Raw genomic sequence first — 17,279 nt, 5'->3', positions numbered from 1 at the left:
TCCCTCCAACCTTTTCTTCAGCCCATTTAACAAACTTTGATTCGCGCGCTCCACTTGGCCATTCCCCTGAGGGTGGCAGACCGAAGTGAAGATTTGGTTGATGTGCAATTCTTTGAGCCAGCTGGATATCTTCCTGTCAGTGAATTGTTTGCCATTGTCGCTCACAATTTCCATAGGAAGGCCAAAACGGCAAATGATGTGGCTCCAGATAAATTGCTTCATCGCCTCAGCTGTGATTTTTGCTAGTGGCTTGGCCTCAACCCATTTTGTGAAATAGTCTACCGCCACTACCAAAAATTTCACTCGCCCTTGCGCTTGCGGCAGGGGCCCCACAATATCAATGGCCCATTTGTGGAAAGGCCATGCGGAGGTCACTGGAATCAAGTTGTTCTTTGGCCGCATGGTGTTTGGCGCGTAGCTCTGACATGCCTTGCATTTTTGGATTTCTTTTAGCGCATCCAAGTACATGCCTGGCCAATAGTAGCCTGAGCTCATTGCCTTGGCAACCACCATGCGCGGGCCAGCGTGTATTCCGCAGATTCCTTCGTGAATCTCCCTAATCACATAGCTTGCTTCTTCAGCATCCAGGCATTTCATGAGCGGTCCAAGATAAGAGCGTCGATATAACGTACCATCAAGTAGTTCATAGTTCTGCGCCTTGTGTCTTGTCTTTCTCGCCTGTGCGCGATCGTCCGGTAACTTCCCCTCCTTCAGGAATTCCATTATTGGAGTTATCCAGGATGAAGGGGTTGTATGAATTACAAGGACAGATTGCGTTTGCACTGACGGGTTGCTCATCACTTCCACCCTGACATCTTTGCCAAAGTGATCAAAATTAGTTGATGCCATCTTACTCAACGCGTCAGCAGACTTATTTTCGCTGCGCGAGATGTGTATGATTCTGAAGAAGTCAAACTGCTCAACGAGCTTTTTTGCCTGCTCTAGATATAGAGGCATTGTGTTCTCCTTGGCGTCATAAAGGCCGTTGACCTGAGCAGCTACCAAGTAAGAATCAACATGGGCCTCTAGCCTTTTAACTCCAAACTTGCGCGCAATGCGCAGACCAGCCAGCAGGGCTTCATACTCAGCCTCATTGTTGGTACTCTTGAAGTCCAACCTAATAGCATAAGTATATTCATGATTATCAGGGTCCACCAGTTTGAGACCTGCGCCGGACCCTTCGCTGTTGGAGGCTCCATCAGTGAATAGCCTCCAAACATCCTCTTCATCATTTGCTCACGGAGGGTCTACCTCGCGCTGAGCTTCTTCAATCTTTCCCTCTGGGATTTCCGTGATGAAATCCGCTAAAACTTGACCCTTTATTGCTGGACGGGGCTTATAGGTGATCGTATGTTCACCTAATTCCAGCGCCCACTTTGTCAGCCTTCCGGAGAGCGCGGGGCGTCGCAAGACTTGCTGGATGTTGTAACCAGTCAGAACTTCAATAGGATGACCATTGAAGTACCTATGAAGTTTGCGCGACGCGTGTGTTAGTGACAAAACTAACTTTTCCATGATTGAATAGCGCGTCTCAGGGTCTGTCAGCACCCGACTCACATAGTATATTGGCGTTTGGATCCCCTTGCGATCCACCAATAATACTGCGCCGATGGCGCGGTCTCCAGCTGACAAGTACAATGTCAGGGTTTCGCCAGGAAGTGGAGCTGTTAGCGCGGGCAGCTTTATGAGACATTCTTTTATCTCACTGAAAGCTTGCTCAGCCTCAGGCGTCCACTTGAATTGGCTCTTCTTCAAGCAGTTCCTCAAAGTGTTAACGAATGGAGTAGATTTGCTGGCGTGGTTCGCTAGGAACCTGTTGATTGACACCAATCTACCATTCAGCTTCTGAACCTCTTTCATGGTGGATGGTGAAGGCATGTCAAGGATGGCTTCCACCTTTTCAGGGTTCACCTTGAAACCATCCTTAGTGACCATTACACCAAGAAATTTCCCCTCTTCCGCGCCGAAAGTACATTTGCTCGGGTTGAGCTTCATGTTAACTTCCGTTAGGCGCTGAAGAGTTTCCTCGATGTCTTTGAGCATTTGTCTCTCCTCCCTGCTCTTGATCACCAAATCATCAACGTAGACTTCTAGATTTCTTCCGATTTGTTCACTGAAAACCGAATCCATAAGTCTCTGATAGGTGGCGCCCGCATTCTTTAAACCAAAGGGCATTTTTGTGTAACAAAAAACACCCTTGTCGGTTCTGAAGGCAGTCTTGTCTTCATCTTGTGGTGCCATTTGAATCTGGTGATAGCCTTTGTAGGCATCCAGGAAACATTTGAGCTTGAATGGCGCCACGGAGTCCACCTTTGCGTCGATGTTTGGGAGGGGGTAACAGTCTTTCGGACATGCTTTGTTGAGGTCCTTGAAGTCAATACACATCCTCCATGACCCGTTGCTTTTCTTTACCATCACAGGATTGGCTACCCACGTCTGGTATCGGATCGGGCGGATGATGTTTGCGCGCAACAGGTCCTCAACTTGCTCATTCATGGCCTTCGCCTTTTCATCCCCCATGATTCTCTTTTTCTGAGCGATTGGCTCCACCGACTTGAACGTGTTAAGAGAATGTTGCGCCAAGTCTCGCGGGACCCCAGTCATATCGGAGTGTTGCCACGCGAAGACCGACGTGTATTTTGTGAGCAACCTTTTCATCCTCAATCTCGTTTCGTCTGAAATGGTAGCGCCAATTGTGACCGTTTGCTCTGGGAATTTTGGGTTTAAAATCCACTTCTCTGGCGCATTGTCCGCCATTGGAAGTTTAATTCTCCCTTCCCGCGGCGTACTTGTCACTGCGCACAAATGATCGCGGTAGACAAATGTTACGCCTGTTGGTGTAGGAAACCCCAATGCGCCGTGCGCTGGCGACGGTAAAGCATTAAATTGGGCAATCGTTCCCCTACCCAGGATCATATTGTGGCATGACGTGGTGGGCAAGACCAAGAAGTTGACAACTTCGGCTCGCTTGTGCTCATCATCCCCCATAGTTAGTTCAAACTGAATCTGGCCTAGGGGATGGATGATTTCATTTGAAACACCACAGATTGGTGCGTTCACAATTTCGAGCCGCGCTTGATCTGCCGGGTCTAACTTTCTGAAACATTGCTCATACATAATGTCAGATTCGCTTCCAGTGTCCACCAGGACTTTTGACACTTCGTAATGAGCAATGTGTGTGGTGATGACGAGAGGACTGCTGATTGAAGGGCCTCCCCTGATTCTTGGGAAGATGACTTGCTGCTCGCGCCAATCTCCGTGGATTTGCGCGCTTCTCTTTTTTGACGTCTGCCCTTGTCGTCCCCCCTCAGCCACACAGATTCTTTTGTATTTCTTGCTGGCAGAGGCTCCTTCCGGTTGCTCATCTTCTATTCTTTGGTTTTTCACCAAGTGAGCCAGCCTGCCTGATTTTACATCCTTCTCGATCGCATCCTTTAAATGATGGCATGCGTCGGTGTTGTGGCCCGGGGACCTGTGAAATTCACAATATTTCCCACTGTTTTGCGGTCCCTTGTAGTGTAGTTGCTTGGGGGGCTTGAATTGGACATTCTCAGTACTTAACACCTGTGAAGGTGTTTTAGTGAGGGGAGTCCATATTCTTGGCAGAGGTCTGCTTGGATCTCTGCCGCCCTCCCTCTTGTCACCCTCCCCGCGATTACGAACATCTGTTTGGGGCTGGGGTGAGCTTGGTTGCGCTTGCTTTTCTGCGGAAGAAAAACTTGTTGGCTGCAACCTGGACCATACAGAGTTCTGTTTGGCCCTCTTCTCTTTGCTGCGCGGTGATTCAGCCTGATGCGCTCTTTCTCTTGCCCTATCTTGGGCAATCTGTTTTTCATTTCTCGCGAAAACTCGCGATGCCTCCATTAACTTGGCCCACGTGGTGGGCATGCCATCTTTGCTTACGAGAGCTCGTCGTAGTTGATCACTGCGCGCGCCTTGTATAAAGGCCACGCGCAGGAGTTGCTCGGTTATACCTCCGATTGCCAGAGACTCCTGATTGAACCGAGTGATGTAATCTTCAATCGTTTCATCATTCCTGCGTACGCAGTGCATGATGTCATCAGGATCGCGCGTGTGCCTGCGCTGCTGTACGAAGTGGGCTTGGAACTTTTCTAATAGTTCCTCGAACCCATCAATTTGCCCAGTCGGCAAGCTCTCGAACCATACCCGCGCCGCGCCCGTTAGGCAGCGAGCAAACATATGACACCATGTTGGCATCGTCCAGCTCTCTAGGTTTCCCGTGTTGTAAAAACCTTGCAAGAAATCGTCTGGATCTGTCGTGCCGTCATATTTACCCAAACCACTTGGCATCTTGGTCTTGTGCTGGATGGGAGCCTGCGCGATGCGCGCAGTGAACTTTGAGTGTTTCACCAAGATGGCTGGTCTGTAGGGTGTGGTTACGTCCACTTGCCCTCTGACTGGTGGGCTGTACGGCATGTGCAGATCCAGATCGGCTCTGGCTCCAGGCGCCATGTTCACAGGCGCGCGGAGCTGTGAGCCTCCTGCATGAGTATCCCGCGTCTTCCTCATGCTATGCACTTCGTCATCACTGAACTCAGTGTGTGCAGTGTGTGCAGAATGTCCTTCTTCCGGCGCGCGCAGCCTTTTTGTAGTCTGCTTATCAAACGCTTGCCTTTGTGTTTGGTCGGCTAGCTTCTTCTGTTTGACCATTTCATTGTACTTTTCCATCAGACGCCGCTGCTCGTTTATGAGCCATTCATTTGGATCATTTGTTTCTTCTTCTGGACCCATTGGTCCTTTCTGTTTCGCGCCGGCCAGATTTTGTAACGTGAGATCGTCTGGAGGAGTTTCAGTCTGGCCGTGAGGGGTTGTGACGAAGGGACGGTTGCTGGTGGTACGCGTAGAATCACGCGGAACCCTCAGAACCTGCTGTCCGTCGTTAACACCCTCACGTTCAATATCCTCCAGAGCTTGATCAACGTTACGAACGCCAGAAACCATGGTGATTGATTTTTTTTTTTTTATGTAGATCTGATGAGATCTGATTGCCGATGTAACAGTGGATGGCGCCAATGAAGAAACGTGGATCTACTCACTGGTAGCAGATCTACTTTCCTCGGGTGTGATTATACTATTTCACCGATGGTTCTTCTGGATCTGTGTTCTTCCACCTACAAAATGAACAGCGCCGTTACTTACCCCTCAGAAAGGGACAGAGGGGTCCTCTTTGGGGTAACCCTCCGGCGTGAGAATAAGTATATGTAGGAGAAGATGATAATGTGAGAGTAAGGGAATTTGGAGAGTATTGCTTAATAGCTGAATACTGTATGTTACTCTGTATGATTGTGTGATTGAATATGCTTCAATGTGAATCAATGTGTCTGTAACTGTGTACGTTATGATGTATTTATAGTGCTAGGGTTTCCACTGATTGAGCTGAGACCAGATTAGGGTTTTGTTGGCCTCCTCCAATCGATTTGCGCCACGTGTCCTCGGAGACACCTGGTGCTTTTTCATTGGTTATAATCACGTGGTAACCCATGAGTCATGCTGAGCTGTCCACCTTTCATTTAGCAGCTGTCAACATCAGCATATCCTTATTCCTTAAAAAGATGCCTTCTGGAAGGTTGTCTGACGTGCACAATCAAGGTTGCCCTAATCCTGATTTGGATAAGGACGAGGTTGATTATGTGCACGTGTGATATGCGCCCATCCTGAGGATGCGCGAGGTCTTCTCTTTATTCTCACGCGCAGATATTTCATGCGCAGATGTGATACGCACAAGCATGTAATACGCGTCGCGCGCGGATGCCCCACGCGCAGCTGCGCCATGCGCAACTGTGGTATGGGTGGGCATGTATGATGCGCGAGCATGTGATATGCGCCGCGCGCGGATGCGCCACGCATGATGTGATATGCATAAGCATATATGATGCGTGAGCATGTGATACGCGCGAGCATATGTGATGCATGGGCACATGTGATGCGTGAGCATATGTGATGCTTGAGCATATGTGATATGTGCAAGCATGTGATGCTTGAGCATAAGTTTTGGCTTTGTACCTTGATAATATCTTTGACTTCTAATGTCTTGTATATATCTTGTGGGTTGACCCGCCCCGCTCGGTGTTGAGGCGGGTACATACCTCTTCATACATGAATACTACAAATTAATATCTCTGTGCAATCTGTGCAATCTGATACATATGAAAACAAAAGGGTTACAACTTTAATAATTTGGATGAAATCATATCCGTAGACATCATCGTTGTCACATCTGGGCGACTTTATGATTGTCTCAAATCTTGTTAACAAATATTTAATATTGTTTCAAAATTATCTTAATTCTTAGAATAATTATATCTAAGAATAATAATATTTAAGTAGATATGGTGAAAATTATTAATGCAGCTCGTGAATGATTATAATTAGGAAAGTTTATTAGCTGTTAATTTTTTTTTTTAAATTGTAACTGATCGTCTATTAAGAAGCAAGAAGATATGGATGAATATTAATTAGTTATTTGCATACCATAATAAGCAAAAAAACCAAGATTACAATCCTACCCTTATTTGTTGATCTTAATCTAATGGTTGAAAACACTTCCTACACTTTTTAGAAAAATATTACATATTATTATAACCTCCCTCTATATCTATAATATATATAAACGAAAAAATAAAAATCCTACGTGTCGTGATGTGGTCGCTCCCTCTTTTTTTAGAGTCACCGGATTTCTTTGATTTTTAAATGGAGGCTTCTCATGCATTTGAGCCGAATTCATGGGTATGGGTCTAATCAAACCCATATATTTCTTGAACGGGTTATAATATCTCATTAGATTAAAAACTAATCTCATCAAATATTTGATATGAAAAACCTAAAAAGTAGGGATATACTAAAAATTAATATATGAATTATTTAAAAAAGATATATATTATTTATAATTAAAAAACCAATTTTATAGTAAAAAAATAAACGGGTATTGGGTCTCATCAAACTCATATAGCTTTTAAACCGGGTTATAACATCTCATTTATTTGTAAAACAATTTATCATCAAATCATATATATATATATTATTAACTTTCATACAATAAAAAAAATAAAAATTCAAAAAATAAATAAATATTATAAACAAATAATATAAAACAACTCCCATAAATAAACAAAACATTTAAAAGCTCTATGGTTGTTTCTTACATTTACTCAAACCATCATATTGTTTTATTTGTAAATGAAGACTTTTAATGCATTTTACCCGAATTCACGGTATGGGTCTCACCATACCCAGATAACCTTAAACGGGTTATAACATCTCACTATTCTAAAAATAAATCTCACCAAGTATTTGATATGCAAATTCTATAAAATAGAGATATATTAAATATTAATATTCAATTTTTTAAGAAAAATATATTATTTATAATAAGAAACAAATTTATAGTAAAAAAAATAAACGGGTCATGGGTCTCACCTAACCCATAGTTTTTAAACGGGTTATAACATGTTAGTTATTTGTGAAACTATTTCATCATCAAACCCTAAGTATATTAATAACCTTTTTTATAATAAATAAAATTAAAATGCAAAAAAATATGAATATTAGACACGAAAAAGAAACACAACCCCGTATTACGGGGGATAAAAACTAGTATATATATATATAAATGTAATGTATGTTGCCAGATTAACTAGAATTCATTCAGCGTAGCTGACTTTTAGTATGCACACATGACACAACCAAATAGGATGAATGAGCTAGCTTGAGGGGAACACATGGCATGGCATGGACTGAACTGACTGACATCTAATGATGAGAAGTTATGATGCTAAGACAATTTGAAAGTTTAAAGACAAGATTTGGAATGTTTTGTAATGAACGGTTAACATTTTATTTATTTTGCGAACAGTTTTAATTCACTATGATATTTAGAACTATGTTTATGAGTAAATCCAACGCTAAAGTAGGGCACCGATATCGTGGCCTTACAATATGGCTCGAAATAAACATGGATTAAATGTTGGTTAAGCGTTATTAATCAATGATTAAAGTTTTTCCGTTACGTTCTACGAGTTTTATGGGCTTAAAATCGAGTCAAAACACACGTTTAAGGGGGTTTTTGGGTCGCCGGAACCGTTTACCAGTCACCGGAGGTGGCATCAGAAAAGCATGAGGAAGGGAGGGGGTGGGTTGGGTTTTTATTTTAATCTTATATTTTGAATTATATTTATACAATTGGTCCCTCACCTTTCAAGTTATATTAAAACTGAATTTAAAGTATATTTACAAATTGACCATTAGACTTTGGAATGTTATATACACTTAATAAAAGTTTATACACTTAGATTATTTTCATATTATATCCGATAGTTTGTGAATCGATTAACTTTAATAAACTCTAAACCTCGGCGTTTCGTTATTTGAACAAAATGAATGGAAAACGACCGAATAATAATCTTAAATCATCGTGAATAATGTATTATTGATAAACAACAATAAAAAATATATTGAAACGACAAACCGGATCAGTTTAAAGAATACACATACAAAAATATAAAATACATGAAACGAAACTTGAGATATATATTTATATATGTATCTTTATAAACAAAACCAAAAATTTAAAATGGGTCAGGTTTTCGGGTCTGAAAATTTAAGAATCTTGCAACTTTGCATGGGGAGATAGGTCCTTTTTTGCATGAGGATTTTGGGCTCACTAAATGTAGGGGCAACATGATTTTTTATTAGAAGAATGATGTTATTGGGCTACCCGTGGGACATACTTTTACTAAAGCTTCTAGAAAAAAGCCTAGAAGAATTAGAAGGTCAGGTTCTGGAAGTTCAATGGATATCCCTGGTGGTGGGCTTGGAGATAAGGGCCTAAATGTCTTCTTTTTCAAGATTTGATTACCGAGTCTATCGGTGACTCACGTAACACGCCTCTTCTGGATTTTGATGATTTGGCTCCGTCAATAGCAAGGGTTCCGACTTTTAGGGATGATTGTCCAGGTGTGTGCGATGTCAATCCTGATTGGTCAGGCTTGTTATTGGATGAGGAAATGCAAGAGGCGAGCCAAATTGGGGCAGTCCTAGGGGTAAACATGGGAAATCATAGAGAATTGGTGAGATTGGTTGTTGTGGCGAGGGTGGTCAAGTTAGTTTTCTAGTCACACAAAGTGGAGTTGTCTTGGGTGGTTCGGAGTAGTTTTTCGGGTGTAACTGGGTGGGCGGTTTAGTGTTGTGACTTCGATCTCGGATGTATCATGATGGTTGTATTGGTGTGTCTAGCTTCTTGCTAGAGTGTTTTAATAGAATTTTGTTTGGTGCCAATAGCCCCTCATTGGGCCAAGTGGTGACATCTCTTTTGTCCATTTATTTTTTTATATATTTTTATTTTCCGTACCGTAATGAGTGTAACGTAAATTGACTACCGGTTCAATACCTGAGACCGGCAACACTAGGGCTTTGCCAACAACACCGACATACGCCACCCGATTGGTTTGGCCTTGGTTTTTATATAACTTTTGTTTTAGTTTTGGTATCGTAACGAAACATAATATATTAACAAACATCTCAAACGCCTAGGATCGGTAACGATACAAGAAGTAATGAGTTTCACCTGTCATAACACGCAAACAAACATTGAATTGAATTCGGTCATCGATTAACATTGAATTTGGTTAAGTCAAATACGCACTCACGCACTGAATTCGCTCTGAACCTTCCTCATCTGTTATATGAATCAACAAAGACACCAGGTTTGTACAATTCATCCGTTTGATTCTCATAGAAATTGATGATTTACTTGTGTTGTTAACAACACCATAGTCATAAGTTTGTTATGATAACAAGGCTCAGTATTGGATTCATTTAAGCTAAGTAGAATCAACAAAGACACCAGGTTTGTACAATTCATCCGTTTGATTCTCATAGAAATTGATGACTTACTTGTGTTGTTAACAACACCATAGTCATAAGTTTGTTATGATAACAAGGCTCAGTATTGGATTCATTTAAGCTAAGTAGCAATTGAAGGAGAAATCCATTACATTCCAAACACAACTCTTGAGTTTTGGTCCTTTTGGATAATAACCATCTAATTCAAACAGACCTAAATATTACACGCTCGTCTTGGCGTTTCTTTCAAACTCTACTATTAAACCATCTTCGGGTTATGGATGGACCCACTGGGTCAACAAAACAACAGCGGGAAAACTGAATGTAGCGGAGCAGTTATGACCCATTATTCCACGAGCAGTTAACTTCGGTTGTCAGATTAATAGCATGCGTAGTTTCCTTTGCTGCTTCTTGTTCATGTAATTTGTGTTTTTCATCTATGTTGTACTAGAGACTAGCCCTCTCGAATCAGACCCTTTGTTTCAATTCAATAAAATCGGCTGCTTAATTTCTAAACCCTAACATTGGTTCCATTGCCGGGAAGTCGACAACATGGTTCAAACTTGAGGTACTTCAAGTGAAGGCAACCCACCAGATTCGGTTGTAGCCTAATTAGCCGCTATAGCCTCAAAATTAGAGACGTTATACACTTTACAAAAGGATGTAGCAGCCCTAAAATCACAATCAAACAACAGAGACAAGTCGAGTGGTGGTTCATGGAGGTATGAAGAAGGAGAATCATCTGGGCATAATAAAATTGATTTTCCAACTTTTAGTGAGGAAGATCCTCAAGGTTGGATTCTCAAAGCTAAGAAATACTTTCGTTATTAGAACATACTAGAGGATGAAAAGGTAGATGTTGCATCGATGCATTTAGAGGGAGATGCATTGGACTTTTATTCTTGGTTGTTTGCTGACCAAATGGTTGAATTTTGGGAGGAACTAGTTCATGCCCTACAACAGAATTTCGGGCATACTGAGTTCCAGAATCCAGATGAGCATTTATGTAGTATAAAACAAAGAGGATCAATACAAGAATACCGACAAGAATTCGCTAAACGTTCTTCTCGGCCTTCTAACTGGTTTGAGCATTGCCTCCTAGGGGTGTTTCTCAGTGGTTTTAAAGAAGAACTGAAAGTTGATGGGAGAATACATAAACCAAGAACCGTTTACAAGGCTGTGAGCATCGCCCTTGAATTCGAGTCAAAACCTAACCATACCCGTTTCGGGAAGGGTAACCTGGACAACTCATTCAAAAATAGCCCAACTTGAGTCCAAAACGTCAAATTATGTAACAGCCCATTCCAACAACAATCCCAAACCAGCCCTTCGGATTTCAGATACAGAAAGACATTCGTGTTATCTCCGCGGGGGATGCTACCGGTGGGGGGACAAATACGGGCCGAACCATCGATGTAAAGTGGGCACTCATAAAGTGTTAGAAGTGTATGCTTCATTCCACTGAGGTACTTATTTTAGTTGATGGGGGACCTACACACAAATTTATCTCAGATGTATTGGTAGATGAATTGAAATTAACTACCCAAGCAATACCACCCTTCGGTGTTCAAATAGGGAATGAGGATGTAATTAAGTGTAACCACATTGCAAAAATCTTACACTTCAAATAAACGAACTCAAGGTTGTTCAAGAGTTTTATCAATTTTCAATTGGTGGGGCTGATTTCGTATCGGGAGTTTAATGGTTGGCTACATTAAATACTGTTCAAGCAAACTGGAGGGAAATGTTCATGATTTTTAATGAAGATAATAAGCGTTACAAGTTGTAAGGCATACCGACTGGACCTAAAAAATCACCCAGTTTCCAACATTTGGTTGTTGAACCAAACACCTATCCTAATATACCATCCCTGTTACAACCAGTTGTCGATCGTTATAATACTATCTTTTAAGAACCCAAAAACCTTCATCCTAATCTGTAAGACCCCGTTACCGGTGCCTCACATTTGGACGTTGGATTTACTCATAAACACAGTTCTGAACATCAGAGTTAATTAAAGCTTTCGCGGAATAATAATAATTGTCAACCATTCATTACAAACATTCTTAACTTGTCTATTAAAACAAAACATGAAAGATAATATTAAAACATCACGACAAAACTTCAGATGCCAGCCTCTTCAGTCCTGCCATGTGTCCATCTCAAACCAGCTGTTTCAATCTGTTAACCTGCGTGCATACTAAAAGTCAGCTACGCTGAGTGAGTTCTAGTTAATCAGGCAACATACAATACTTTCACCTACTTATACATACGCATCCGAAGATACATATTATATACTTAACCTGCTCATCTTTCTTTCGTACATATATAAATACATATATTCTTCCTTTCATTATGTCTTTTCTTCTTTCTTTACATACTTAATATCTATCAATGCTTATACGTTTTTAAGAGCATTACGCCCTACTGCCTCGAGTATTATTTGGGCTCGGTCCCTTTTTCTGCCTTGAGTATTATTAGGGCTCAGTCCCTTTCTGCCTTGAGTATTTTAGGGCTTAGTCCCTTTCTTCTGTACCTGGCTATCTCTTACATTCATTCATAACATACGTACATATCATTCATACATTATACATTATATCCATAATCATAATTTGCCAATACGTGCAACATCTGAAGATCGTTCACGCACTGACAAGCAATCATTCACATCTTTCACATAATACACATATGGCATACACTTATCTCTTAGGATAAGGGTATTAACTAATCATATCGAGTATGCACACAACCTCGAAAACATAACAACGAATGGGGCTAGAACTCAGCTGAATGCGGGCACGTTCGCCGTTAATAGTTATTCCTTTCTTGAGTTGTGCACGGCTAACTGTATAATGATTACATATATTAATTAACTATTACTACTAATATCTTATTTCTATCTTTATATAAGCCACAACGAACGGGGGTCCGGGGGCAGCGCCCCTGGCAGCGGGGTTCTAGGGGCGGCAGCCCCTAGCAGGGTCCAAGGGGCAGAGCCCCTGGCTGGGGTTAAGCTGACCTGGTCAGCTTGGAAAAATTTTATTTTCATTAACTGTCATAACACATTTTCCATTAGGAATTTAACTCATTATTAATTTGCTAACTTAAAAGTTCAAGGGTTTCTTTGAAATTAAATCATTCTTTTTCTAAGTCCAGGGACCATTCTGTCATTTAAGTAAACTTCTAGTTCGCTAATGGGTTCTTTAACGAATTGGCATGTCATAACGAATTGGACCTTACGACGAATTGGCCCCTTTTAACGAACTGGACCTCAGAGCGAACTGAACTTTTGTAACGAACTGAACCTTCTAGTTCGTTATCTCCTCTTAACCAATTACTATAACAAATTGTGGTTAATTCGTTATCTTTTTCCTTGACGAATCTGGTTGCGAGCTAAGGCTGGTTCGTTATACTTCTTTTTACGAATTACGTGACGAATTACCTCTAATTCGTTAACTCTCCGTTAATGAATTAGGGTTAGGTCAGAGAATGTCAGAAACATTCTCTGACATGTTAACCTCGTACCAGCCGCCTTTCCGGCACCGCCGTCGCCGGAAAACTGCAAATTTCACCGGAAAAACGTATTTTCACCGTTTTACACCATTTTTCGTCCCGTTCGATCCAGATCTGAGCTAGGGTGATCCCTAAACTCATCTTAGGTTCGGTTTATACCCGATTCTACCCGGATCTCGTGACTTAAACTGTTTAACGGTGCTGGCTCGTCGTTTCATGACCATATCTAACGGGTTTAAGCTCATACAACATCATATTATCATTACCTTGGGTCGGTGCTCGGTTTCCTTCTTGGTTTCGGTTTACATAGGGAGAGAACTAGAGAGAGAGCTTAAGTGTGTGTTTTGGTGTTGTATGGAATATGTGTGAAATGAATTAAATGGGTGATTTAAGGTTTATATAATTATGGATCATGGGCTTAAGCCCATGGTCTTTCCTTCTTTCTTTTATAACCCAAGTCCATAACCCATATCCATTTAACCCAACACTAGCCCAACTCACATTCTATTTATCTAAACCGATAACGACCCACAATAAAATAGACGAGCTTTATTTTATTATTATAATCAAAAGTAGGATGTTACATAATCGCTCACAAAACCATTCTCTTTCCTTACTTCCAAACTCGACACCACCCAACATACGCCCATACCGATACCCTCATTCTCAGAAGGCTGAAATAGAAAAACTAGTAGAAGAATTTTTAGAAGCGGGTTTTATTCGACCGAGCAATAGCCCTTTTTCTAGCCGATTCTACTAGTAAAGAAGAAAGATAATTCTTGGAGAATGCGTGTGGATTACCGTGCTCTCAACAAGATAACTATAGCTGACAAGTACCCCATCCCAAACATTGATGAGTTATTGGACGAGTTGTATGGTGCGACAGTATTTTCAAAGTTGGATTTACGTTCGGATTATTATCAGATCAGAGTACATGATCCTGATATACCAAAAACAGCCTTTCGGACTCACCCGGGACACTATGAGTTCAAGGTTTTGCCTTTTGGCTTATCAAATGCCCTCCTCTACATTTCGAGAAATCATGAACGACTTATTTCGTCCCTATTTATGTCGTTTAATTCTTGTCTTCTTTGACGACATACTAGTATGCAACCGTGATATGGAGCAACATTTTATCCCATCTGGAACAAACCCTGAAGTTATTAGGTCAGTTCTTTGCCAAGTTTTCCAAATGTAGCTTTGGGCAATCTAAGGTTTCTTTTCGCGGGCATGTCATAACTGCAGAAGGTGTACAAGTTGAATAGGAGAGGGTTTCGGCTGTCCAGTCTTGGCCTATCCCATCTAATGTGAAAGAAGTTTGGGGTTTTCTTGGTTTTACATGGTACTACAGGAGGTTCGTTCAAAATTATGGGCTGATTGCACGACCCCTGATAGCCCTTAAAAAGAAGGATGGGTTTGTTTGGTCTGAGGAGGCGTTAATCGCGTTCAATACATTAAAACAAAAATTACTTTTGGTTCGTGTTCTCCGGTTACCAGATTTTTCAAAGACATTTGTTGTTGAGTACGATGCTTCATCAGTAGGAGTCGGAGCTATTTTGTCTCAAAGAAGACCATCCTATTGCCTATTTTAGTAAAGGGTTTTCTCCCTCCAATCGGATCAAATCCGCGTACGATCGTGAATTATTAGCCATGCTCCCAGCTGCTAAAAAATGGAACCATTATTTATTGTGACACCACTTTCTTATTCGTACTGATCATTGTACTTTGAAATTCTTGTTCGAACAACGCATTACTACAACCGAACAACAACGACTGTTACACAAACTCATGCCTTATGATTTTTCCATAAGCCATAAGGCTAGGAAAGAGAATCAAGGGGTGAATGCACGAACCAAAAGCCATTCAGGTGCGTTGCTAACTTTATCTGTTCCTTATTGTGTTGAAGCTACCGACATCAAAGTGGGACTCCAACATGATCCCTACACAGCAAATATCATCCAACAACTACACTCTGACCCGTCATCCGTTTCTGGGGTTTCTTTGAAAGACCAGTTCTAATTTTACAAGGGCAGAATGGTCATCCCTGATATGTCCAATCTCAAACTCAAGCTGCTTCACGAGTCTCACAACACTCTAGCGGTGGACATGGCGATTTTTTTAAAGACGTTTATACGCTTGTCCATTCAATACTACTGGCCAAAAATGAAATAGGAGATCAGGGTATATGTTCAACAATGTTTGGTCTACCAACAACAGAAATACCAAACATTATCACCAGCTGGTTTGCTTCAACCGTTACCAATTCCGGCTCAAATATGGTAGATATCTCAATGGATTTTATTGTAGGCCTCCCTATCTCGAACAGGTTTGATACCATTTTAGTGGTGGTGGATCGCCTAAGTAAATATGCCCACTTCCTGTGTTTATCTCACCCCCTTACTGCTAAGAGTGTAGCTACGTTATTTTGTAAAGAAATTGTCCTTCTACCAGGTTTTCCTCGTTCCATTGTCTCTGACAGGAATGTTATTTTTCTTAGTACCTTTTGGCAGGAACTATTTCGTCTGACCAAAACCAAGCTGCAATTAAGTACCAGCTACCACCCTCAAACGGATGAACAAACCGAAGTTCTTAATCGATGTCTAGAAGCCAATTACGTTGTTTTGCTCATGAACAACCAACCAAATAGAGCTTTTATTTAGCATGGGCATAATATTCTTATAATACCGGGTATCACTCTTCCACGGGCACCACCCCATTATCGGTTGTTTATGGCAGAGAGCCTCCTTCTCTTTTTCCATATGTTACAGGTGAAACAAAAAACGTTGACATAGAACAATAACTGATCGACCGTGACGATGTGTTAAAACTTCTCCGTCTCAATCTTACTAAAGCTCAACATTTCATGCATAATCAAGCTAATTCAAAACGTCAAGAGTTGACTTTTCAGGTTGGGGACTATGTGTTCTTGAAAATTCAACCTTACCGACAGAAGAGCCTAGCTAAACGTCGTTATGAGAAGCTTTCCCCTCGATTTTTTGGACCTTACCTTGTCAAACGTGCCGTTGGACCTATGACCTACGTGCTCGAATTACCAAGTGGTGCCAAGATTCATCTAGTCTTTCATGTTTCCATGCTTAAACCTGCCCACGGTTCTTTTTCTTCGGATTCAATAGCTCCCTTACCTATTACAAAGGTTTGGGAAATTGATATCCATCTTGCTTCTATTATTGATCATCGTTGGGTAACTGAAGCAGGTCATCCGGTTTTGGAATTATTAGTATCTTGGAACCAACGACCTCTCGAAGAAGCTACTTGGGAGATGTATGATTTATTAGCTGAATAATTCCGGGAGCAGTTAACTTCAGTTGTCAGATTAATAGTAGGCGTAGTTTCGTTTGTTGCTTCTTGTTCATGTAATTTGTGTTTTTCATCTGTGTTGTACTGGAGACTAGCCCTCTCGAATTAGGCCCTTTGTTTCAATTCAATAAAATCGTCTGCTTAATTTCTAAACCCTAACATATAGGCATGGTCATTGTTGAAGGTGCAAGAAAGGATGAAGTCTGGGAGGTCGTGGTGGAGAAGGCGGGCGCATCAGAACCTGCAATGTCAGCCCATCTTTTATGTTAACAAAATCCAAAGATCAACACATATAAGCTAATAGGTTGTTTCGCCGGTAAAAAAATTTAGTAGATGCATAATATGCTATGTGGATGAAGACATTTGGCATATGCTAAGTTGATGAAGATATAAAATAATCTAAAGATCAGTACATTTGGCAAAAGTAAGATCAAGACATTTAACAAATGCATAATTTTGAAGAAAACATAACTGAAGGGGGTGTCTTAGGAGTGGCGATCGTATGTTACCTGAAGGAGAATTGCTGTAGAATTTAATATCAAAACATTACCGATGATAACTGCAACAGGTCCTGGCTGTCCCCATAC

The 17,279-nt window shown here is 41.2% G+C and overlaps 1 protein-coding gene across 1 annotated transcript; it reads left to right on the top strand.

Annotated features, from left to right (window-relative positions):
* The first annotated feature begins 16,237 nt into the window (after positions 1–16,237).
* Positions 16,238–16,678, top strand: LOC143607440 (uncharacterized). The gene has a single exon (XM_077082887.1). The coding sequence runs from the start codon at positions 16,238–16,240 to the stop codon at positions 16,676–16,678; it is 441 nt and encodes a 146-aa protein (XP_076939002.1).
* The last annotated feature ends 601 nt before the right edge of the window (positions 16,679–17,279 follow it).

The sequence above is a fragment of the Bidens hawaiensis genome, unplaced genomic scaffold (genome assembly GCF_021521415.1).
Source record: "Bidens hawaiensis isolate Kalapana, Puna unplaced genomic scaffold, B.hawaiensis_p1.1 tig00082443_1, whole genome shotgun sequence".
Lineage (NCBI taxonomy): Eukaryota > Viridiplantae > Streptophyta > Magnoliopsida > Asterales > Asteraceae > Bidens > Bidens hawaiensis.
The sequence above is the reverse complement of the archived record's forward strand: the minus strand, read 5'-3'. Positions and strand labels throughout refer to the sequence as shown.